A 27,030-nucleotide genomic window follows, 5' to 3' on the forward strand; every position below is an offset into this window, starting at 1 on the left:
TAACATAACATATATATTGTAATTATATCTTTATAGGTATTTAATACACCTATCCAAATGGTTCAGAAAGCAATACATTTCTGTTGGGTCCATAAAAATTTGGTAAATCCCAATGAGGAAGGGATAGTTTTCTTTTTGGGTGGGAACAGCTGATGATGGGGGAAAGCCAAGGATTCCACTCCTGTCTGTTATTTCGTGATCCCTACTGGAAATTCATGCTTATATGGATCATAGCTGAAGACAAGGTAATGATCAACTGCAGTGTTATGAAGTAGAGTTGGATGAGGCAGACCAGCTGGGCTGAAAGACATGTTTTTGTGCTGGAAATTCTATGTACAGGAAAATGTTGTAAATTTTAAAATCCCACTGCAATAAGAGATCAAATCCCAGAAAGATAGGGGTTTGTTGAGTTCATTTTAAGATTAAATTTCCTAACAATGATTGTAAATGATCTCACGAATTCTTAATGAAAGATTACAAATTGGGTACAGCTAGAAACATTTCATACTGTTTTATGTCTTCTTCCCTCCAACCCCTTCATCCCCCCAACAGCTGTGTTTCACAATTTTTAGCACTTCATTAACCAGTACCACATTGATCAGTATCCCACCCACTAACTTATAAAATATAAATAAGCTTTTCTTTTCAATAAAATTTACAACAGTTCTTCTGTGGAGACCTGCAAAAATCCATTTCTTTCAACTGCATATGAATTCCATGCTTTGGGAAAATGCCAACAGAAGGAATTATTTGGTGTTTGCTCCACAGAGTAGGGTTCTTTATTTATTACTCCCTACGTTGATATGAGACATGATTTGGAAGGGTTTTCAGCTTTCAAGGAAATACATGGAGAATCATGAAGATTATTTGAGGGGTAAAAATATTAAAAGATTGAGATGAAGTAACCATGGGTAGATAATTACACAGTTACTTTTTAAGTAACTTTCCCTTTAAGTGAGTTCATACTCATTAGCAGATCTTGGCTGAAGTATTACTAGTGCTAACAAAGTGTCTATTCATTTTGTTGCCCAGGATACATCTTAACTCATTGCTACTAATGCTGGTAATGTTGGCTTTTCAGCCATTTTAACTGGCCAATTTTGTCTTGTGGTGGTCATGTTACGCAATCATAAGCAGACCTGGCATCTCCTACAATCCAGAAGCTAAGCCTTGCAGTTTTCTTCTGCCATCTCCAGAGTACTCATATTCTTAAAAAAAAAAAATATATATATATATCTATATATCAACCGTGTCCGGCCCATCTCCCGTGCATCTGCCCTCACGCCTTCTCCTCCTACCCAGAAACATGATAGGGTCCCCCTTGTCCTCACTTATCACCCCACCAGCCTCTGTATTCAAAGGATCATCCTCCGCCATTTCCGCCAACTCCAGCATGATGCCACCACCAAACACATCTTCCCTTCACCCCCCGGCGGCATTCTTTGGGGATCGTTCTCTCCGGGACACCCTGGTCCACTCCTCCATCATCCCCTACTCCACAAACCCCACCAATGGCACCACCCCATGCCCACGCAAAAGATGCAACACCTGCCCCTTCACTTCCTCTCTCCTCACCGTCCAAGGGCCCAAACACTTCTTTCAAGTGAAGCAGCATTTCACTTGCATTTCCCCTAACTTAGTCTGCTGCATTTGTTGTTCCCAATGCAGTCTCCTCTACATTGGAGAGACCAAACATAAACTGGGTGGCCGCTTTGCAGAACACCTGCAGTCTGTCCACAAGAAAGACTTGCCATTTTAACACTCCACTCTGCTCTCTTGCCCACATGTCCGTCCTTGGCTTGCAGCATTGTTCCAGTGAAGCCCAACGCAAACTGGAGAAACAGCACCTCATCTTCCGACAAGGCACTTTACAGCCTTCCGGACTGAATATTGAATTCAACAACTTTAGGTCTTGAGCTCCCTCCTCCATCCCCACCCCCTTTCTGTTTCTTCCCCCTTCCTTTTGTTTTTTCCAATAATTTATATATTTTTCTTTTCCCACCTATTTCCATTATTTTTAAATCTATGTCTTTTATGTCCTGTTATTCTTTCCACCCCACCCCCACTAGAGCTGTACCTTGATTGTCTTGCCATCCATTCTTAATTAGCACATTCATTTAGATAATATCACCACCTTCAACACCTCTTTGTTCTTCTGTCTGTGACATCTTTTGATTATCTGGTCCTATCACTGCTTGCTTGTCCCTACAACCACAACAACCCCCCCACCCCCCGCCAACCTTAAACCAGCTTACATTTCACCCCTCTCCTAATATTCACTCAGTTCTGTTGAAGGGTCATGTGGACTTGAAACGTCAACTCTTTTCTTCTCCGCCGACGCTGCCAGACCTGCTGAGTTTTTCCAGGTAATTGTTTTTGTTTTGAATTTTCAGCATCCGCAGTTTTTTGTTTTTATCTCATGTTCTTTGGCAGTCTTGTTATCCTGCACTTAACACCTCCCACAACCACTCCAAAGACGACATTGTCAACAAACTACACAGGAGTTGGCTCAGAACTATTTAAAGTGAAATCCATCTTTTCAAGTGAAATACCATTTGCCCGTTAATGCATGCTTAGTGTTATGCTGATTTTGGATTTGACTTACAATAAAAGTTTTTAAAAAGTGAAATATTGTCCATTGATTCCTTTCATTGGGGTTGCCTGGGGATTGTTTTCTTTTAGTTATTGATCTCTACAGGGATTGTAGCACCATGTTAGCTCAAACTAAAGGAATTAGAATTTACTTCACATTTTTAAATTTGTATCTATATTTAAATCTTTCAATTCTAATTTGTTTTTATACATCTGCAGAAGTTCCATGCGAATAAATTCTGCACTTGATTCCATTACCTGCATAAACTGAAGTAAAAAAAAAACAGCTCTCAGATCAAAGTTTGGGGGGTGGGGGATACTGGGGTGGTTAAGGAAAGGCAAATCTATGCTGCACTCCATATTTTGTGCTATATGATCAGGATTTGTGAAAATGCACCAATCATAGCCACTTAGAGAAAGTCAATCTTCTGATTAATTAGCAATCTCTGGTATGGTATTCAGCATGGCTGCATGAGCAGTGATTTTTTTTGGCTTGGTCATCTTGAGCTCCCCTCCCAACACCATGATCTTAAATGTTGCCAAAATGTTTAAGGGGATCTTGGATTGGGAACTTTTACACAAGCTATCATGTGGATTTCCATTAGAGCCATATTCATGACTTTTGGGTTCCATCTCAAAAAGTACAGTGTTTATGCAAAAGTTGATCAGTTCATTCAAAAAGTCTTGATAAATTTTATTTGGTCTCTCTCCCATTCTTCATTGCATCAATCACCTTATCAATTTGTTGATTCCATTTTTGCATTCAGCAGTCTCAATTCAATGGGTGCCTTTGACGATTGTGCCCCAGCAAAAAACTCAGGCCAATATCTGAGGTGTTCCATTATTCCATCAGTTGTCAATATTGAGGCAATGATTTAGTGACTAGTGCAGTGGTCATCCCTTATAGAAGAAATACTTCTATAGATTTCTTGCTTTTGATTGTCCAGTGCACTGAGCTATCACTGGAGATTTTCAATCTTGCTGGCAAATACTTGCTCAATCTTTTAATTTTTCTCTTCCGCTGTTTGGTTTGTTCAAACTGTTGCAGTTTAAGATTAAACAAAAGCAGTGCCAATGGATGCAGAATTAAAGTTGAGATATCAGAGTATTTTTTTGCACTAGGAATAATATGGCAATAATTATTTAGCAATGCAGTACTCAGCTCTTGTTTCAAATGAAATAATACTGTTCAGATTTCCTATCAATTAACTCTGAACCCTTACCACTGAGGCCTTGAATGGCTCCTTAACTGCTTCTTTTGAGTAAATGATTCTGACATTAACTTTCGCCTATGTATCCAGGCATCCATCAATACTGCTTTAGCTCAGCTAATAAGATACATTAGCACACCCCAGAACAGCCATCATGCTCCCTGCTCTTTTTGGATAACTACCCAATATCCAATTGCACAGCCTACAGCAGTGCAACCAGGATGAGGAATTCAATATGGAGAATGGAGCTGATTGAGGGCAGAGGTTTGGGGTGGAGAAAAGAAAATCATTCCACACTCAATGACCTGACAAGTGGTTTTCCAACACACTGTGCTTAATGTTCTTTATCTTACATCAAATCTACTAGATAGCTATTCCATTAAAATATCAATGTTTTGATTTGACTGGCTTGTTAAAAAAAGTGCACCTCTGTCTGGTCCTGAACCATATGGAACAATAAGTTCCCAGGATTGAGTCCACAACACTATATACGACTATATCTCGCCATGATTTAGTGCAGTTTAGGCAAGTGTGACCAACATCTAGTTCATATTAATATTAGAGGTAATGATTAGATCTGAGAAGATTATTGTTGTGAAGGTAAGGTAACTAAAATGCTGGGCTTGAGAAATTGCCAGAAAACCTAAAAGAAAATGGAAGTTCAGAAGGTTACCCATGTTTGCTTAATAAAGTCAGAAGAGAAGAGATGGAGCCATAAAACAGCAGGTGGGCTTACTTAGCTGCAGAGCTGGAGCCATGCTGTCTATACTGCTTGCAAAGAAGTGTACTCCATAGAGATGTTTTGTTTTGAGAGTTAAAGTTAAAATAGTTTAAAAGCATTCAGTGAATTCTGAAAAGCTATGTGTCACGGAGAGGAGTGGGCCTTAAGAAGGTTCTCTAGTTTCAATTTATCTGTGTGTTTACTGGGAGGAGGGTTTAGTTGCGCTTTGGACCTCATGTGGTTTGCAGCTCACAGAGAAGCCCTGGGATCTGTACAACGCAGTTGGCACCGAGAGAAGTCCTGGAGCTGAAAAGTGCCCAGTCTACCTCAGATTACCTTGGAAGGGCAAGGTATCTCAAAAATTTGAGCAACGGGTGAAGTTAGCTGTTTCACTCTGCTGCTAAGCAGTAGCAACATGAATGGCATTCATCACCAACAGGTTGCTGTCGTCAAGCCAAGAAGACATTCTGCCTATCACATAAATGAGTAATGTGGTATATGAATTTCAGTGCCTGAGTGATGCTAGGTATGTAGGTCGTATGTCCCAAAGACTGGTGCATCCTATCAAACAGCATGTCCCTTCCACTGTTTGCAATGGGCAAGGTACAGACCATACCCAACCAGCCCGTGTTTGCAAAACTCAAAACACAGGGTCCAACGTTAAATGTGATTCTGGGATTGGACAACATTTGCTAACAATCTTCAATGTGCTAAGAATTACACTGACGCCCAATTTAGGATAGTCAGTGAGGCTCGCAGTGTGGCACAATTTTGTGTACTGGAAGTCACATGTATTAATACACAGGACCCTGTTCTTTGCTGACAGAAAGAACATGTACACACATTGCACCTATTTCAGCGAAACTAATAAAGTGACAGCCATTTCCTGGTTCATTCCTCAGGGTAATATCTTGACCACTCAGAGTCAAGTTGCCTGGTTTAAATTTCAAACAAATCTCTGCAGTTAACTTCCAATCACCAACAACTGATGCATTTTCCATAGCAACACCTCAACCAATCCAAGACCACTTGCCAACCAATCAGCACTTCTTCTCATACAGTATAAATCAGTGTTCCGTTTACCTTTGGTATTGTCCTGATGAATACAAGACAAAAAGCTTTGACAAAAAAAAAAAAATCTCTTTTCAGCAATACTTAAAAGAAAATGCAGATTTTCTTTTTGAATAACTGAATTTCTGCAGTGGATTAGTTTTAAGGCTGGGTGTTGAGCTAGGATGCCATACCTTATTGTTCCCCTGAAAGCAACAAGCTGCAGTGGCCATTATGAATTTGCGATTTTAAATTTTAGATATCTAAGCAATAGTATTTTTTTCTGTTCTCTGCTTAGTGACTGAAGATATAAATTTATTTGCAGAACACAATTTGCAGTTATCTGTTATGCTTAAAAGCGTAATTTCCAATAGAACGTTTTGCAAAGCTTAAAATTAGTGAAAATATTAGTCCCGGCAGAATTAACTAAATCCTTTTTATATTGAAGTGCATCAGACATTAGAAATATACAAAATAGTACATGGAGAAAAGATTTAACACATTCAAGGGAAAAACTCAGTGAACCAAGTATAAAGAGGAATCTTCACTAAAAAAAAAAAGCATACAATTGAGTTTTTCACATGCATACACTTTTCCCCTAGTGTATCAGAACAGCAGAACGTTATGCCTTGTTCTGCAAAGCTGTGGTATGATTGTCTGTTTTGATGTTCACAAGGTGTAAGTGAGAGCGGAATAACAGTTTATTTCTAGCAGGAAAATGGGCCACATAATTAAATTCATATGTCTATATTCTACAGCATCAATACAGGTATTGCAATTTATGTTATCCAACAAAGGCACATGGAGCCATAAAAATAGCTTTAAGTACAAATACAATATTATGGCACTGCAAACCTGAAAAATAATTTCTTCTAACTTCAGCCACCATAATTAACGGTATTGACCAATGCCGAGTGGAGGATACATCAGTTGGTATTAGTCATGTAAAAAAGCTTGTACCATCAGCCATGAAACCAAATAAAAACATTTTGGGGGTGGGGGAGGGGGGGCCAGAGATGAAAGAAAAGGTGAAAACAGGCAGGAATGCAGTTAATATTTGGAAGTGAAGGTTAATGGCGATCTATCTTAACATTCTTGACAGATTTTGTAATAAAGATAGTGTATGACCTTACATGTACAGCAAAATATCAAAAATTTTGATTACATTTCTAGTATTCAACTTAAGTGTCAAATTGGTCAATCACTTAATGCAAGCCCTTTCGTTTGGACAGTTACATGAAAATATTCAGCTTTTGAGTTTCACAAAAGATATTGGCATATAGAACTTAATTTATTTAACAGCTTTACTGATGCAGTAGAGCTAAACCGGCTAGCACTGATGGCTTGGTACAAATCCTGCTGCATTCATCATCTCAGGAAGCATTTGAAGAACACCTCTGTAGTAGTAGCGTGTGGCAGGAGTCACAGACCCGCACAGGCTTAGGGTAAGAAGGTAGTGCCAACTCATTACTGGAACAGTTGTTGCAGAAGATGTCACCACAGTTTCTACAGTGATGCTGGCAGTAGGGGAAGGCAGAAGATAAAGAAAGAATTAGAATAAAGGTACATTTTAAGCCAACATGTTCAAACAGTTTCTCTTTCATCCTCTTCTTCTCAGCAACTCCCGCTGGGATACCTTCTCACTTCCCTTACCGTGTCCTGATTGCATTCCAAGATCCTAGAAAGTTTTGGATGAGCATTCCAGTTACAGACAGATTTGTCCTCAATCACCATTGAGACATGTATATTGTATCCAGTGACTGGAACAGTTTCAGAGCAGAAGCCTTGATGGCTTTCACCTGTCAGTGCTAGCACATTTGCCTGGGTGTAAAATATAGGTTGGCATTTCAGTGTATTCTTTGGAAACATACAGCTGCACTGTTTAAAGGGTGATGTCATTCCAATTAGAAGCTAAACCAGAGTGTGTCCTCAGAGGTATGCAAAAGCAGGAACCCCAACAGTTCTGGTTCAAAATGTAATACTACACTACTTAAGTGTTTTTCTTATTTTTGTTTCAAATCCACTTGCAGCACATGGGTAAACTTCAATTATACTACTACTACTATGACTGATAAAGCAGCAGCAACAATCAAGCATTTATACATTAGCATTAATGTAATAAAACATTCCAAGACCTTTGACAGACCATATAAAGCAAAATGTGGTAGAGGGGGAGGAGCAACTTTCATGGTTAAGGAGGAAATTACTGCAATAAGAGGGTATAGTAATGGATAAACAATTAATGGAGAATTTAATAGTTAATAATTCAGATAGAATTAAGTATCAGAAAAGGATTTACAACTGTAATAGTTGTGGTGTATAGGCCCCCTGTTGGCAGCTGCAAGGGTGATAAGATTGTATAAATGAAAAGATTAGAAAAGTATGTGTCAAAGGCAGAGTGGTTTTAATAGAGGATTTCAACTTTCATAAAGTTTTGAGGTAAGTACACTAGCACATATCAGAAAGGTAGTGAATTTCTTCAGTATGTTCAGGTTAATTGTCTGCAACAAAATGCCTAGAACCAAGGGAGCAAGTCATATTAGATTTAGCAATAAGTAATGATCCAAATTTAGATAACCGTCTAACTGTACATGAACATTTATTTATGGCGATCTTAATATGATGAGTTCAACATAGTGTTTGAAAAGGAGAAATGGGGAACAGCTATTAAGATTCAAGGTTAAGTTAGCCAAGGCTGACTTCAATGTAATGAAATAGAGGTAGTCCACAGTAAACAGGACAAATATGTTACTGGGTAAAATTAATAAAAGGTCAGTAGGAGGTATTCATAAAAATAATTTAATATGATATAGAACCAGTTCACATCCCTATGGGGCAAGAGCTTTACTTGTCAAAAAACAACCTTGGATAATTAAAGAGGTTAGAGTGGGCATTAAACTAAAAAAGCAACAGAAAAAAAGAGATCCTGGCAAATGGGAAAAATACAACAGCTATGAAAAGAAATTTCTAAGTTATATCAAAATTCTCTCAATTTTTTTTTTACAGTTAAGAAAAAGGGGGTAGTCAGGAGAAATGTGGGTCCCTTGAAAACAGAAAATGGTAATAATGAAAATAAGGAAATGATGGGCATGCTTCAAATAATTACTTTGTGTCAGTATTCACAGTAGAAGAGGAGATTCGCATGTTGAACATCCCAGGAAACTAATATTGATCCAAGGACAGGGACTATTAAAATTAATGTAAGCAAAACAACAGTCATGAAGAAATTAATGACACTGAAAAGTAACAAATCCCACGTTCAAATGGTTTCTACTCTAGGATATTAAAGGATATAAGTGGGAACATTGCCAGTGTCCTAACTATAATCTTCCAAAGCTCTCTTGATTTGGGAACCATCGCTTAGTTATGAAAAATTGTGCACATCTTCTTGCTATTTCAAGAAGGAGAGAGGGGGAGAGACAGTTAGCTTAACATTTGCTGTTGGGCATTTACTAGAGTCTATAATTAAGTATGGAAAGAACAAATTTTCAGCTGATTAGAGAGAGTCAGCATGTGTTTACAAAGGAAAACAAAAACAGAATTACCTGGAAAAACTCAGCAGGTCTGGCAGCATCGGCGGAGAAGAAGAGTTGACGTTTCGAGTCCCTTCTGTCGAAGGGTCATGAGGACTCGAAACGTCAACTCTTTTCTTCTCCGCCGATGCTGCCAGACCTGCTGAGTTTTTCCAGGTAATTCTGTTTTTGTTTTGGATTTCCAGCATCCGCAGTTTTTTTGTTTTTATCTCTGTGTTTACAAAGGGTTGGTCATGCCTGAAACCTGACTGAATTTTTTGAAGCGGTGAGTAAAGTAGTGAACCATGTCTATGGATGTTATTTATATGGATTTTTAGAAGACATGTGATAAAAAGTTCCTCAGAAGAGATTATTAACTAGAGTTGAAGCTCAAGGAACTGAAGGGAAATTATTGACCTGGTTAGGAAATTGGTTGAGTGGCATGAGACAAAGTAGGGTTAATAGCAGGTATTTTAATTACAGGAAATGACCGGTGGTGTTCTGCAAGAATCTGCATTGGGGCAAATGCTCACTGTATTTATCAACAACCAGGATGATGGAATAGAAAGGCACATATCCAAGTTTGCTGATTACACAAAAAGGTAGGCTCCACTGTCAACTGTAAATAGAAACATAAAATTACAGAGATATTAATTAATAGATTAAGTGAATTGACAAAAAACTTTGTTAAATTGATTTCTTTGTGTGCAAATTTCAAATCTTCCACAATGGAACTAAGAGGATAGAGCAGATACTCATGGTTCAAAGCGCGAAACAGTGGAGGTCCAGGGAGATTGAGAGGTTCAAGCATACAAATCATTAAATGTTATGAACAGGTACAGAAAATAATCAAAAAGATTAATGCAATGCTGGACTTTATACCTAGATAACTAGAATACAATGGGGTAGAAGTTATACTGCAGCTATAGAAAGCCCTGCTTCGACCACACCTGGAGGACTGTAAGCAGTTCTCGGCAGCACACCATAGGGAGAATTTTTTTTAATTTATTTTTTTCACAGGATGCGGGTGTCGCTGGCTAGGTCAGCATTTACTGTCCATCCCTAACTGCCCCTGAGAAGGTGGTAAGCTGCCTTATATTGACAGATATATCAGCCTTGGAGAGGGTGCAGCATAGAATTATCAGAATGATACCTGGATTCCAAGGTTTAAATTATTAAATGAGCTTATACAAACTGGGATTACATTCCATGGAATTTAGGAGGTTAAAAAGCGATCTGAGCAAAGTTTTCAAGATATTAAGGGGAAATGTATAGGGGAGAGAGAGCATGGTTCTGTCTGTTGAGGAGTCTAACACGAAAAGTTAAGAGCCAGATCTTTCAGGAGTGAAATTAGGAAACACTTCTACATGCAAAAAGATGGTAGAAGTTTGGAACTCTCTTCTTCAAATGTCAACTGATGCTAGATCAATTGTTACTTAAACCTGAGACTGATAGATTTTTGTTAACCAAGGCATTAAAGGGGTATGGCGCAATGGCAAATATTATGGAGTTAGGTCACAGATCAGCCATAATCTTGCTGAATAATGGAACAGACTTGTCCCTATACTCCGGACTACAACTAGAGATATCAGTACATCAGTTAACATTATAGGTCTACAGATGTGTCCAAATTTCAAATGACTTTTCAAGCAAAGAGCTATTCAATGGTGATTCTGGAACCATATAACTTGAGCAAATAGCTTTATAAAAAGATATGTCCTCTATTTTTAGTTCCTGTAAGAATATCTACATTTGACAAGTTTAACAGAACAGCATACATTACTTGATTTCTGGAGACACAGGATCAGAGAAACAGAATAACAGTGAAAGTCATCCTGTGATAGCCCTGGGCATCTTTTGGAGGTCATTATGTAATATCATTGGGAAAGCTCCAGACTTGCTTACCAATTGCTCAGCACTACAGTATAGACGCACCAAGGCAGTCTTACATGTTTCACACTGCTCTTTCTACTACTTGCTGCTTTAGCTAGAATTCTTTGAACTTTAGTTCCACAAAATTTGGGCACATGGAGTTTAACGTGGATAAGTGTGAGGTTATCTATTTTGGTTGGAAGAATAAAAAGGCGACTTATTATTTAAATGGAGAGAAACTTCAGAATGCTTCAGTGCAGAGGGATCTGGGTGTCCTTATGCATGAATTGCTGAAAGCTAGTATGCAGGTACAGCAGGTAATAAAGGACAGCAAATGGAATTTTGGCATTTATTGCTAAAGGAATAGAATATAAAAATAGGGAAGTGTTGTTGTAACTGTACAAGGCATTGATGAGACCTCACCTGGAGTATTGTGCAGAGTTTAGGTCCCCTTACTTGAGGAAGGATGTAGTTGCATTGAAGGCAGTTCAGAGGAGGTTCACTAGATTGATTCCAGAGACGCGGGGCTTGTCTTATGAGGAGAGATTGGGCAGTTTAGTCTATACTCGCTTGAGTTTAGAAGGATGAGAGGAGATCTAATTAAGATGCTAAAGGGGATAGACATAGACGAGGAGCAGATATTTCCCCTTGTGGGGCATTCTAGAATGAGAGGCCACAGTTTTAGGCTAAGGGGTGGTAGATTTAAATCTGAGATGAGGTGGAATTACTTTTTTCAAAGGGTCGTGAATCTGTGGAATTCACTACCTCAGACTGCAGTGGATGCCGGAACGCTGAATAAATTTGAGGAGATAAGATAGACATATTTTTAATTAGTAATGAGTTGAAAGATTATGGAGAGAGGGCGGGAAATTGGAGTTGAGGCCGAAATGAGATCAGCCATGATTGTATTAATGGCGGGGCAGGCTTGAGGGGCTGAATTGCCTACTCCTAGTTCTTATGTTCCATCTAGCAATGTATTTATTACCAGATGCCATTACTGATTTAAGTTGCTCAAAATTAGAATAAGATTCACTGGATTGGCTTGATATTTTCCAGGATTTTAGATTTCTTAATTAAACAGCAAGTCTTGCTGGTGGGATCCACGTCAAGACGGATCAATTTAAGGCAACCATGAGCAACACTGACATGTCTCTGAACAGTAGAGCAAAGGCTCCTTTTCACCAGTTAACCTGCAGAACAGGATGATCAGGAGCATGTTTCTTGTCTAAATTTTGTGTAGTCTGAGAAAATTAGATGGAGAAAAGTTCATATTTTTCCTGCTCTCCTCACCCAATAGAATTGCAGATGGGGAAGGAGCCATGCTAGAGACCAGATTATTGAAAAAAATGCATTTGTATGGAACAGTATTAGGACAACATGTCAAAGCATTTCACAAGCTGGATAAATGACAATGGGATTGATTAAGAAAGAAAACAAAGGTACAACAGATCAGAGGCACGAAGACTGAGAAAAGGGAAAGTGAGATGGATCTGCCAATAATGTAGTGAAGTAGACAGAGGAATAATACTCTTAATAAAAGAGTGAAGAAAATCATTAGGAACATAAAGCTGATTGTGTTCTGTGGAAGGGTCATGAGGACTCAAAACGTCAACTCTTTTCTTCTCCGCCGATGCTGCCAGACCTGCTGAGTTTTTCCAGGTAATTCTGTTTTTGTTTTGGATTTCCAGCATCCGCAGTTTTTTGTTTTTATTTTTATAAGCTAATTAATGTATGTGTGACAACATTCCCCTTAAAGAAACGCAGTTCTTAAAATTGGTAATATTACATTTTGAAGTCACTTTGGTCCTGGAGAACAAAAAGAATTCATTAAATTAGTTGAAAGAGTCATTAACTATTTGAGCAATACCTTTCTTCTTGAGATTGAAAATTCTTTCTCACATTGTTTGCAGGATGTTGCTTCATCATCCTTCAGCCAAGCATTTCCCTATCAATAAAAGTAGCATTACAGCAGAGGTCAGCAAGTAACTAAGTGATTATTAACTAGTTTGGCATTATATTACTTATATTTAATGCGGTATTTTAATTCAGTTGCACTTCATTGATACAAATTAAGTTTCCTAAAAAGGTACAATATCATTTTAACTAAATTTACCTCCACAAATGAGACAAATTATATTGCTGTGTTCTAAAAGCAACCTTGAAAAAATGGAAAAGAGGCACAATAGAAAATGTATACTTGAGCCAACCAAATATTCACCAATGATGTTCCCAAGCTCTAATGACTTGCAGAAATTTTGTAGGCATTGCCAGAATAAATACCTTTAATGCTTTATTGACCTCTTTAATGTCCTCCATTTTCAATTTTGATCTGGAAAAAAAGTTAAATATCACTATTCTTGCTGATTTAGCTAGCTAATAAGATTTGACGTAACTACTTCAACTCCTAACAGAAAAGCCTGAACAATGAAATCCAGATTTACACCAAAACAGTGGTCATTTCACAATATCAAATTTCTTTAAAAATATTTTAAATTTTTTTGAGATATTGAGGTCTACAGTTTGAAAATTGTTAAACTTCTAAATTCATTAACTTCAACAGCACATTAGCCACAAACATACATCTGAATCCATTTAGGTGAGTATTACTCTCAATATTTTATAACATCTTTTGTCTTAAAGTTCATTTTTGCCCTTTAAGATGAAAACAAACATCAAAACATGCAAAAATAGTAGCTTACTGACTAAGATGGAGTCCCATTTCTTGTAGTGCCTGTTCCTGTTCTTCACAGATCTTTTGTAGTTGTTTTTTCTCATCTTGCAACTTCTGCATTTCCTGTAACACAAACAAAAAAATAGAATTAAGTAAGATTACTGCAATTGGTACAATACACTGTTACTTTAAATTATTCATTCATGGGATGTAGGTGTTGCTGGCTAGGCCAGCATTTATTGCCCATACCATATTGCCCTCGAGGTGGTGGTGGTTAGCTACCTTCTTGAACTGATGCAGTCCATGTGGTGTAGGTACATCCACAGTACTGTTAAGGATGGAATTCTAGGATTTTGACCCAGTGACAGTGAATAAATGCCAATATATTTCCAAGTCAAGATGGTGGGTGGCTTGGAGGGGAACTTCCAGGTGGTGGTGTTCTCATGTATCTACTGCCCTTGTCTTTCCAAACCCACGACCGCTACCATCTAGAAAGTGCTGTCTAAAGGAGGCTTGGTGAGTTCCTGCAGTGTATCTTGTAGATGTCGCACACTGCTACGCTTGTGCATTAGTGGTGGAACGAGTGAATGTTTGTCAATGGGGTGCCAATCAAGCAGGCTGCTTTGTCCTGGATGATCTCAAGCTTCTTGAGTGTGTTGTTGGAGTTGCACTCATCCAGGCAAATCATACCCCTGACTTGTGCCTTGTAGACGGTGAACAAGCTCAGGAGGCAAGTTACTCGCCACAGGATACCTAGCCTCTGACCTGCTCTTGTAGCCAAGTATTTATATGGCTAGACTAGTTCAGTTTCTGGTTAATGGTAACACCCAGGATGTTGATAGCAGGGGATCCAGCGATGTTAATACCATTGAATGTCAAGGGGCGATGGTTAATTCTCTCTTGCTGGAGATGATTGCATGGCACTCATATGACACGAATACTACTTACCACTTGTCAGCGCAAGCCTGGATATTGACCAGGTCCTGCTGCATTTGTACATGGACTGCTTCAGTATCTGAGGAGTTGCAAATGGTGCTGAACATTGTGCAATCATCAGCGAACATCCCTACTTCTGACCTTATGATGGAAGGAAGGTCATTGATGAAGCAGCTGGAGATGGTTAGGCCTAGGACACTACCCTGAGGAATTTTTGTAGTGATGTCCTGGAACTGAGATGACTGACCTCCAACAACCACAACCACCTTTGTGCTAGGTATTACTCCAACCAGCAGACAGTTTCCCCCATGATTCCCATTGACTCCAGTTTTGCTAGGGTTCCTTGATACCATTACTAAGTGGCTCAGTGCCAGGTTTGTGATGTGGTTCTAGCATGTGGAACACTATTTAGAATTCGAACACACAAAATTGTATATTCAACCCGTTGATTCTATTTATTTCTCTTCATATTATGTGTCAATTTAAATACATTAAACTTACCAAAAAGATCAACTTCATCTTTGATAGTTATTGCGCATTCATATGAGCCAACCACCTTACAGTTTGGACATTCTATTTTGTGAATTATTCAGCTGTTAATCTATGACATTACACGTGACATTAAAAATACCTCTACGCATCACAATGGATGCCGATGCCATTAAACTAACTTCAGCATAACATATTTTACATTCAAAATATCAAGCAGCAGCTCGTTGACAGAACACTATTTTCATGACTGGCCGTGCACCTATGTACATCAATTGTCAGGTACCAAAGATCTTTTATAGACCATAATGGAATGGGGACACAAAAAGTCAAAAAGTACTAAATACAAATGGAGGGGAGATCGGCGATGACTTATAGAAAACATGGCAGCGCTACAATGCTCCTTTATAAAGACGCTGATGCTTTAAGAAACCTCTAGATCCTTTGTCTTTTGGATGACTATGCAAAGAGGAAACTTTAGGCCACTGAAAATCATCTCGGGCTCTCAATAACATGCTTGCCTGCAGCACATTAGTTTTAAAAAGTTAGTGCTCAGCTTGGAGTTAAAATGTTCTGGAAGAAGTATTCCTGAAACAAAGTCATACTTTACATTCAGCCTTTCTTGTGCTTTCCTGAATAATCAATCACATATTAAAGCTAACCTCCATTTACGGAGTAGATGATGAGAGGAGGACATTTCCCTCCACAGTGGGCTGAAGAGAGGTGTCTTCCCACATTATCGCATGGTTTTATACATAAATTTTTGAGTATTGCTGAAAAGGCAGACATGCTAAGTTTTCCATTTTGTACTTATCAGGCCATTTGAAATAAACAAATGCTCCCTGGTGCATTCTCCATGGCAACAACTCGACCAGAGCTGACTGGCCAACCAATCAACATCCTTCTCTCATGCAATATAGATTGTTGCTTCCTTTAAAATTTGCCTATGTCTTGATAAGTGCAAGACCAAAAGCTTCAACAGCATGTCACATAACTCTCTTTTCAGCAACATTCTGTACCACCAAGCAACTACTAATATATTTTTTCTTCCCTTCTCTGCAATAGAATACTGTGGGAACAATGATTAATGCATCCAACAATAAATCTCTAAATGGGAGGAGAAAAAGTGGAGAAGGGACAACAAATTATATGTGAGAATCAATTCCATAGAAAGTATTAAGGAGACGATACACCTAATGGGTATATTTGGATACATTTCTCAATGTGGTTATACTACTTAACAGTATATAATTAGAGGCTAATAGTTCTCCAGGACCAGATTTGAGGGCTGGAACGCTAAAAACTGTAATATCACTATATAATGTAACCTAAACAATATTCTGTGATGGCATGGGGTATGGACGATGTAGTATAAGGGTCTCGCACAAATAGGGGTTCGCATGGGACTGAGTACAATACTGCCCACACAGTGATGTAAGAGAATACAAGGCCCACACCTAGGGGTCAGTCTAATGTTGGACAGAGATGCAAGCATGGAGGCAGCTCCTCGCTTGAACCCGTTACGGTATATATGTACATAGTTCTTGTATTCATTAACTACATACAGTTAACCTACTTAAGACTTCATTAAGACTGATTGAACAGTATCCAACACCCTACAACATGGTAGCAGCGAATGGAAAAACCCAAAACCTTGCAAAAAATGCAGAGAAAAGCTAAAATCCTGCAAAAATAAAGAAAACTTCAAAGAATCATTCTGACCCGAAAAGAAGATCATGAAGCAGACACGCAGAAGGAAGTTGCTAGGGAAAGCTCCAAAGAAAGGTTTGGAAGCTGAAGGCAGAAATGTTAAATTCTCACTTCAGCAGAATACTCCACAGGATCTCTTGGAAGTTCAGCTTCAATTCCCAGAGTGCAGATTCAGCAGACCCAGCAGCGGTGAGCTAAAGCTATTCATTTCCAGGATAAAGCAAGTCCTGAGAAACTTTTAAATGGTTCAGTGGTCAGAAGTTGCTGTTTAAAATCCAGTCGACAAAACCAGATTCCCGAGTTGGTGCTCGCTCCAAAAAGGAAAAAAAACACAAAAATAATTAATTAATTCTGAAGAATCGTGACTAAAGAATCAGCTTTAAAGACCAGGATTTGGTGCTTTCATGACCTTAAAGCATAGCACTGAAATGGAGTCGTTTGTAGCCGGTTAATCTAAGTAGCCACTATTTAAAATTTTTAAGCTTGAGGACAAGTGCCATTGCAGCGGGAGCCTGCTAAATACAGCAAGGGTGGGCAAACACTTTGTCTTCAAATGAACGGAGGCGCCATCATAAGTTTTGGCAACATCTTAAAGCTGAACCTCCATTTTAAAATGTTTTAACCATGGATCAGAAATCCACACTTCCAGATCGATTTGGACTTATCTAAGGCCTAGCTCAATCACATAATTGGGGACTTTGGAGAAAAAGATTCCTTAGATACATGATTGCTTCAAGTCTAGATAAAAAGCCAGAAATTAACGCATTGCTTTATTCGGTAGGACCAATAGCAGATGACATTATTGCTATGCAAGTAAGCAATGAATCATCTGCTAAATTTGAAGTACTAAAATCATTCAATGTTTATTTTAACCTAAGAAATAACAAAATCCTCAGAAGGGCTAAGTTTAATAAGCCTGTCCAGCAGCCAGGCGACCCTGTCGACTCATTCTGCAAATATGGAGACCTAAAATATGAACTTCAGGAATAGAATAGCTGTAGGAGTAGTAGACAATGCACTCTCAGACATGAGAAGGAAGATCTAACTCTTGAGAAAGTGATCCAGATTGTTAGGCAGTCTGAACTCCATATGCAGCACAGATTCATCTTAAGAGGATAAAGTAAACCATGGTACAAAGCACACCCCACAGCTCAGTTCGTTAACCAGCACAGAAATAGAGACACTCCAGGCCATGGGCAGCAATACACTAACTCACCAGTAGAGCGACCATGCCAGCACTGTGAGCAAAGGAAGTGCCCCACAGGCGAGGTCATTGTCTTGCAATTACAGCCCAATGTTTTCAATGCGACAGAATTGGTCACTTTGGCAAATTGTGCAAGGCCAAAACATCTAAGCGCACAGAGAAGACCCCAAGATGATTCATGGGGTCAAGACTGCACGCCAAGAGGACACACAGGGAGGTCAAAGCTCCAGGATTTTCATTTTAGAATGCAGACATTTCGGTTAACGGCCATCTTGCAAACTTTAAGCTGGACACAGGGCCAGTGTTACAGTCCTGTTGGACAAAGAACCGTGGCTGGTGACCCAACGGGTGATGCCACCCACGACACACTTATACAGAGCAGAGATATAAAGCTCCCAGTTAATGGCACCCGATAGGTAACACAGAGGTACAAGGATAAAAGAATCTGAGAGACCTTGTTCGTGACTGTTCACTACTAAGCCGCAAGTCCTGTGTTGAACTTAATCATCTACAAAAAATTGACAAGGTCAACTAACAAGGGCCTGGCTCCAAGTACATAAACGAGTCCCAAAGCTCTTTACAGGATTGGGACAACTGGAAAAAAACGCATACAAGATCACACTGAGGGAGGATGCTAAACCAGTCCCAAAAATCGAACGAGTCCATCTGTGCTTGCGTCGACCTGACACAGCTCAATAAATCCGTAGCCAGAAAAGTACATCTCATGTCCTCATGGATGAAAGCCTGACTAAACTCTAAGGGCATGGTACATACAAAGCTGGATGTCAGCAATGCTTTTGGCAACATCCCCTTGACAAAGACTCTAGACTGTTGACCACATTCATTACCCACTTCGGCAAATTTTGCTTTAGCCGCCTGCCATTTGTCAGGTGTGTGCCCGGTACAGGCAGGGCCAAAGAGAGCCCCTCATTCCCACACAGATCCCTACCAGGCCATGGGAGAGGCTGGGTATCGACCTATTTGTCTTCAACTGCAAATTATTCCTTATTGTGGGGGATTACTTTTCCAGATGGGTTGAGGTGAAGCAACTATACACAACTACCACAGAGGCAATAATTAAGGCAATTAAAGGAGATTTTCACAAGCTATGGCATCCTGGACAAGGTTATGTCTGACGAGGGCCAATAATTTTCAAATTAGTACTTGGTGCACTTCCACCACCATACCAACTCCCCAAGATATCCACAGTCAAATGGGGAGGCCGAAAGAGGGGCTCACACTGTAAAAGCCCTCCTGAAAAAGAATAAGGACTTTCCCACACCACAGCTACCTACAAATCTACCCCATTACAATGCAGCTTTGCCCCATCCGAACAGGCAGGAAACTTTGCACTAACTTCCATTCTTGCTAAAAAACAAAAAATTAATACCAGGGTTGGTAACCAGGGATTGCCACGACATAAGTAAAGAGCAGTCCAACAGGCAGAAGCAGGCTTCTGCCTACAACAAAAGATACTGCATCAGACATTTGCCACAACTACAAAAGGATGACAAGGTCTGAATTAATCCTCAAGAGAAAGAACTACCATCAGGAAGGACAATGACCAACCTCAATCCTACCTGGTTGCATCTCAGAGGATAGAGTCAGGAGAATCAGGAGGACTCTCCTCATCCCTAGACTGCACGTTCCCTCAATACAGTGGAGAGACATCAAGGAAGATACCCAGATGCCAGAACAAACTCCAAATCAACAGAGCCTACCATTCCTCCAACAGTAGTGCAAAAAAAAAATGGAAGGGTTAAGGCTTCCAGGCCACCTGAACCTATGAACTCAAAGACTTGAAGGGGGGAGATGGGCTTGTAATAATGATCTAAATACATGGGGTAAACTAGAATAACTTGAAATATATTAGATAAAGACTTCAGGGGAGATACAGTATAAGGGCCTTGTACAGCACTGCCCACACAGTAATAAGAGAACACATGGCCCACACCTAGGGGTCAGTCTAGTGTTGGACAGAGCCATGTGCACAAGCAAATATGGAGACAGCTCCTATGAAGCCTTTACTGTATATATGTACATCATTTTTGTAGCTAATAAATATATAGAGATAACCTACTTAAGACTATGAAGACTTCATTAAGACCTGCCAAACAGTGTCTCATATCCTACAACAGATGGTACAGCTGCCTTGAAATTAAATTGGGCGGCTCCTTTTGTTCTGGCATAAGCCAAAAAAATTGGGCTAACAATTGCTGCCAAGTTGGTCCAGGGATAAACTGCTTGGAACTAGGAATTAAGAACAGTAACTGTGAATGACATAGGTTCTTGATTACATCTAAGCAGTACAAGGATTCCAGCATTGATTAAAACTTGTATCTCACATGAGAGAAAGAAGAATAAACAAAGGGGTGAATACGAAAACAAACAATAACACCTGCATACATGCATTCAAAGACGTGTGAGCAAAGCAAGCATGAGAAAGCTAGAATGAGTAAAAAAAGATCAAAAGTGCAAACAAAAGGTCAGTGATAGTAGTCTCCTGAGGAAAAGAAAATTCAGTGAAAAAACTGGGTGAGTCTTAACAGTTATCAGCGTGCAACAGTTTTATTTTTGGCCACCCAAGTTGACACTTCAGAACTTGCTCAACATGTGCAAGAGTTTCCAAATTAATTTACTGGCAAATTCACAAAAAGGAATGTGCGTCTGTCTGATATTAAATACCCACCTTCTTCCTGTAGAGCTGTATCCCACTTAGCCTAGTCCAGAGAGCTTAGGTATAAATCTGCACAGTACGCTCTAATTTTTGTTGCGGTGCTTAGCTGATTTGTTTCAGTGCACGAGTCCTTCAAATTTATTTTGCCTAGTCAAGTATTCACAGTAACTTGGGGGTTCACTTGTGTGCGGCCTGCGCAGGAATTTCTGGGTTGCTGCAAGGCTCCGAAACATAGACCCCAAATTGGTTAATATTTAACTGACTAAAACATTGCAGCTGAGCACAGAGGGAAAAAAAGTCCACTCCCTTCCAGCTAATTTTTTTCTGACCTTCCTGAACCATTTAAATACAGTTGAAGGGGCAGATGGGTTAGCTATCTATCCCATCTACCAAATCATAGCTTTCACAGATTGTCAACTATCTAGCATCAAGTCACAAAAGAGATGAAGCTGCTCATATGGCAATACTTAATTTCTCAAGGCCTTTGACAAAGTTCCTCATGAAAAGCTCTTGTTCAAACTTCACTATTATGAAATTATTATATTGGATTCAGCACTTCCTAACCTAACTAAGAGCTGGATTTTCTGGAGCCCACATGAGCATGAAACATGGCATGCAGGGTTACTTAATAGGTGGGATGCAAAATTTAAATTTCCTGATGGTGGGTTGAGATGCAGAGGTAAAAACAGTGGTGTATTGCAGCATGTTGAGCCTCACACCATCTGTGGAGGGTTCATACTTGTAATACATTTGCATGTCATGAATACTCATAGTGTAAAGCTTTTTAAAAAATTCTATCCTACCTTCAAGATAAGTCAGCAGTGCATGAGAATCTCGTTGCACCCCAGTTCACATCTGTTTAAAGATAGTGTACACCAGTTGGCTTAGTGCAGTTAAGTCTATGACACAAGAGAGGGGAGCAGAATGACAGCTTGCATGAAGACCTGGGACTGGCAAGGGTGAGTCAGTGGGGGTGGGGGAGTGGGGTTGGTAACATGGAGGGGTGGAAGGGAGAAGGGCTTAGTGTCCTGGTTGTGTTGGGAATAAGAGTAAGAAAAGTAAGAAAGCGGAGGAGCCTAAAGAACGGTGTCAATACTGTCCAAATCTGTGTCTGTCTCAGGGTAATGCTGGCAGAATTCTTACAGGGCTTTGCACTCACCTACAACATTTCCATCATACGCACTGAGAGTGCTCGGACAATATCCCTTAAGATGCATAAAAGGGAGGGCCAGCTGAGTCTGTAAGTTCAGCAATATTCCAGTGTAGCGAGTACAACACTGGACACTAACATGAACATTCAATAAAGAGTGAACAAAAAAACCACAACATTGTTTCTTTCACAATAAAGGAAATGTTCCCCACTCCCCTGTAACCATAAACATGTGCCAATCATGAGACATGCCACGATGATGCACATATGAAGTGAAACTAATATAATGTGAAATATTTACAAGTCAAATTTGATTTTGAGAAGCACCTTTGTGCTCTCAAGTCTTATATTAATGGCAATGGAGTTGGGCAGGACAGCTCTGCTTCTGTGTTTGACTAGGACGTTCTTTTAGAGCTGACCTTTAACTGCAGCATTGTCAGCTGACGGTGGATTTTACTGCTGATCACATATGTTTCCCTTGCCTGCTGCCGCCACTGTAAAATTTTAATTGTAATTGCGTGGGACACACTTCTAGTTACGCCATCAGGAATGGCACACTGTTAACAAACCTTGCCTCCGCTCCTCAGAGTGGTGTGTGATAGGGGGTCATCATCTCCTAGAGATGTCCTCTCCAGAGAAACCCAGGGAATTATGGTGGAACCCTTGCTCTTCAGGACATACAAAGACAACCTTCCCAACAAGTTAAAAAACAGAGTGTAACTATTTGCAGTTGACTGTTTGGTCCATGCATCAGGGGACACTCAGAATCATATCAATTGCAAGATGATCTTCTGGAATTTCAAAAATTGCAGGACAAATGGGAGATGAAATTTAATGCCAAAAAATGGTTTGTCATGTGCATCACCAACGAAAAAGGACCTACCACAGAGTTTTAAGCTCTGTAATCAAATTCCACAACAGGTAGATACACAACAGTACCTGGGGGCTCACTTTAAAAATAATCATCAATGGAGATTCCTTGTTTAATAGATAACATTCAAAGCAAACAGGGTTCTTGATTTCTGAGGGGGGATCTTTGGTATTGCAACAAAAATATCAGAGTTACAGCTTACTTAACACTTGTTCATCCAATCTGGAATTTGAAAGTTGTGCCTTGGAACCTTACATGGTGAAATATATAAATAAGATTGAAGTAATCCAAAGACAAGCAGCAAGATTCTGCATGAATCAGTATGGGAAATACACCATTGTCACATCCTTGATCAAAGATGTGGAATGGGAATAACTACAGCAAAGGAGGGAGGAGAGTAGCCTGGCCATATTCTATAAAATATGTAATGAACTGGTGGGAATTGACAGGAACAAGTACCTAGTACCCGCTGGCAATGACAAAACATGAGGTCGCCATCCATACAAACTACAAAGACCATTTGTTTCCAAGACATTTGTATCAACAATCTTTCTTTCCAAGAACAGTCCCACAATGGAACAAGCTCCCAGAGAAGATAGTCACAGCCCCATCACTTAAATCTTCAAGGCCCATCTTCAGATCATTTCCATAAGTTTTTTTTATCATTATGGCTACCACATCAACGGGTCATGTCTTGTGGTGTTGCTACCACATTCATAAATGTTGGAGGAATTAGGATGTTAGTCTGTGATGTTGACACAGCTAAAACAGAAGCAGAAGCCTGTACCTGAGCATTTACCAGTGAAATTCAGAAGTTTATCTTGAAAGGACCATAGAGATCATCCTCAACTAGGACAGCAAACTTGTAAGCCAGCAGAATGGAGCCAAATGTCTCTTGTTCTAAAAGCTGGAAGTTTTTAGAATACCGAATTGTTCAGTGCCATTTTAAAAAGGAAAAAATCTGCAGAAAATTCACATATTTACCTTCTCTAACCCCGATTTCTGCTGCAGTTGAGCTTTTAACTGAGATGTTACATCTCTCTCTTGTTGCAACTGCTGTTGCAGACTTTGCCTTTGTTCCTTCTCAGCTTTAAGTTCAGAATCCAAAATAGAGCTATTGTACAAAAAATAAAATTTACTACAGTTAATTCCAAAATTTTACTCGCTTTTGTCAGTTTTAAAGTACAGACTATCAACAATGCAGCCTATCTACTCAATTGATGACTCCCCAGCCAACATGATACTATTCTTAAAAGAAACACTTTACAAGCATGTTTTCAACAGCGAAACTGACATTCACTCTGCCATTATCACAAGGCACATCCTTTAAGGTGTTTAAAATGAAAGAAGATGTGGAATGGGAATAACTGCAGCACTCTATCTATACAGGGCCGAATAGGTAAATGCACTAGGGAGAAGAACTAGCTCTCTTCTTACATCTCGTATCCACTCATCTAAAACATTCTGGAGATGTTATTGATTAGGAAAGTTTAGGTAAATACAGGAAAATCTGAAACCAAGCCAAAATTGGTTTAAGGTTCAATAACGTTCAGAAGATGGTTGTAGGCTTCAGGATGGTAAAATGGGTGGAAGCATGGCGAATGGAGTTAAAATCTTGGTGTCCATGTGCACAAATTCTTAAAAGTAGCAGGGCAGGTTGATAAGGTGGTTAGAAAAGCATATGGGTTACTAGGATTTATAAGCAGAGACTTAGAATTGAAAAACAAAGAAATCCTGGTAAAACTTTATAAATCACTGGTTAGGACTCAGCTGGATTATTATGGATAATTCTGGCACCACATTTCAGGTGTTCTATGCAGGACCAGCAAGTAATTAGGAAAGCTAATAGAAATGTTATCATTTATGGTAAGGGGAATTGATTACAAAAGTAGGGAGGGTATGCTTCAGGTTATACAGGGTGTAGGTGAGACCACATCTGGGGTACTGTGTACAGTATTGGTCTTCTTATTTAAGGAAGGATATAAATGCATTAGAAGCAGTTCAGAGAAGGTTTACTAGACTAATACCAGGAGTGGAAGAGTAAGGGGCGATTTGATTGAAACCTTTGAAGATCATGAGGGGTTTTGACAGGGTAGATGTGGAAAGGATGTTTCCTCTTGTGGGAGAATCTAGAACTAGGGGTTGCTCATTTAAGACAGAGATATGGAGAAAGTCTTGATAAAGTCATGAGTCTTTGGAACTCTTTTCCTCAAAAGACAGTGGAAGCAAAATCTTGAACATTTTTAAGGCTAAGTAGGTAGATTCTTGATAAGCAGGGAGGTGAAAGGTTATCAAGAGTAGGCACAAGGTTAGGATCAGATCAGCCTTGATCTTATTGAATGGCATAGCAGGCTCAAGGGCTGAGTGGCCACTTCCTGCTCCTTGTTCCTATGTTCGTATGAAGACATGTTTATTGACTTTTCTGCTGAATGACCCAGCTTCAATTGTAAAGTTATGCCTCTTTGTCCTGGACTTCCCTACCAGATCGCTAGAAAGCCTACAAGGAATGAAACCAGATGGACCACCCAGTATCGCCTTAGGTACCAGAAACAAAATGGCAAACTCAGCCCTGTCAACCTTGCAAAGTTCTCCTTACTAATACCTGGGGGTTTGTGTCAAAATTGGGAGAGCTGTCCCAGAGACTAGTCATAGTCAAGTAACAGCCTGACATACACACAGAATCTTACCTTACAGGTAATTTCTCAGACCCACCATCATCACTCTTAGGTATGTCCTGTCTCACCAGCAGGACAGACCCAGCAGAGATAGAGACTCGGCAGTATACAGTCAGGAAGATGTTGCCCTGGGAGTCCTTAACATTGACTCCGGATCCCATGAGCTCTCATGGCATCAATTCAAACATGGGAAAGGAAATTTCCTACTGATTACCATGTACCGCCACCCCTCAGCTGATGAATCAATACTCCTCCATGTTGAACACCACTTGGAGGAAGCACTGATGGTGGCAAGGGCACAGAATGTACTCAGGGTGGAGGAATTCAATGTCTATCACCAAGTGTAGTGGTGTTACTGAGCTACAGCCTGAGCTGGCTGAGTCCTAAAGGACATAGATGCTAGACTGGGTCTGAAGCAGGTGGTAAGGGAACCAACAAGAGGGAAAAAACATACTTGACTTCATCCTCAGCAACATGCCTGTTGCAGATACATCAGTCCCTGACAGTATCAGTAGCAGTGACCACTGCATAGTCTTGTGGAGACAAAGTGCCATCTTCTCTTTGAGGATATCCTCATTATGTGGCACTACCATCGTTTTAAATGGGATAGATTTTGAACAGATCTAGCAACTCAAGACTGGGCATCCATGAGGCGCTGTGGGCTATCAGCAGCAGCAGAATTGTACACAATCACAATCCGTAACCTCATGGCTTGGCATATCCTCCCACTCTACCATTACCATCAAGCCAGGGGGTTAACCCTCGTTCAATGAAGATTACAGGAGGGCATGCCAGGAGCAATACAGGGCAAACCTAAAAATGAAGTGTCAACCTGGTGTAGCTACAACTCAGGACAACTTGCATGCAAACAGCATAAGTAGCATGTGATAAACAGAGCTAAGTGATCCCACAGGCAAAGGATCAGATCGAAGCTCTGCAGTCCTGCCACATCCAATCGCAAGTGGTGGTGGACAATTAAACAACTCACTGGAGGAGGAGGTTCCACAAATGTCCTGATCCTCAATAATGGGGGAGCCAAGCACATCAGTGCAAAAGATAAGGCTGAAACATTTGCAACAATTTTCAGCCAGATTTACCGAGTGGATGATCCATCTCAGCCTCCTCTGGAGATCCCCAGCATCACAGATGCCAGTTTTCAGCCAATTCGATTCACTCCATGTGATATCAAGAAATGGTTGAAGGTATTGGATACTGCAACACTGGCATTTATCCAGCAATCTGGAAAATTGTCCAGCTATGTCTTATACACAAAAAGCAGGACAAATCCAACCCAGTCAATTACTGCCCCATCAGTCTACTTGCGACCTTCAGCAAAGTAATGGAAGGAGTCAGCTCTATCAAGTGGCACTTGCATAGCAATGACCTGCTCACTGAAACTCAGTTTGGGTTCCACTAGGGCCATTCAGCTTTGGTTCAAACATGGACAAAAGAACTGAACTCCAGAGGAGAGGTGAGAGCGCCTGCCCATGAAATCAAGGTAATATTTGACCGAGTATAGCATCAAAGGGCTCTACCAATATTGGAGTCAATGGGAATCAGGAGGAAAACTGCCTGCTGGTTGGAGTCATACCTAGCACAAAGGAAGATGACTGTGGTCGTTGGAGGTCAATCATCTCAGTCTCAGGACATCACTGCAGGAGTTCCTCAGAGTTGTGTCCTAGGCCCAAC

General features: G+C 40.0%; 1 protein-coding gene across 1 annotated transcript in view; it reads right to left on the reverse strand.

Moving 5' to 3' along the window:
* Positions 1-5,992: 5,992 nt before the first annotated feature.
* rufy1 (RUN and FYVE domain containing 1) overlaps positions 5,993-27,030 on the reverse strand; it is a 68,299-nt gene continuing 47,261 nt past the window's right edge. Inside the window, exons 14-18 of the mRNA XM_041193835.1 lie at positions 23,651-23,780; positions 13,658-13,752; positions 13,239-13,287; positions 12,826-12,903; positions 5,993-7,091 (exon numbers count right to left, since the gene is read on the reverse strand). Coding sequence (XP_041049769.1) covers positions 6,948-7,091; positions 12,826-12,903; positions 13,239-13,287; positions 13,658-13,752; positions 23,651-23,780 — 496 coding nt within the window. The 3' untranslated portion in view covers positions 5,993-6,947. The remainder of the gene's footprint in view (positions 7,092-12,825; positions 12,904-13,238; positions 13,288-13,657; positions 13,753-23,650; positions 23,781-27,030) is intronic.

The sequence above is a fragment of the Carcharodon carcharias genome, chromosome 8, assembly GCF_017639515.1.
Source record: "Carcharodon carcharias isolate sCarCar2 chromosome 8, sCarCar2.pri, whole genome shotgun sequence".
Classification (NCBI taxonomy): domain Eukaryota; kingdom Metazoa; phylum Chordata; class Chondrichthyes; order Lamniformes; family Lamnidae; genus Carcharodon; species Carcharodon carcharias.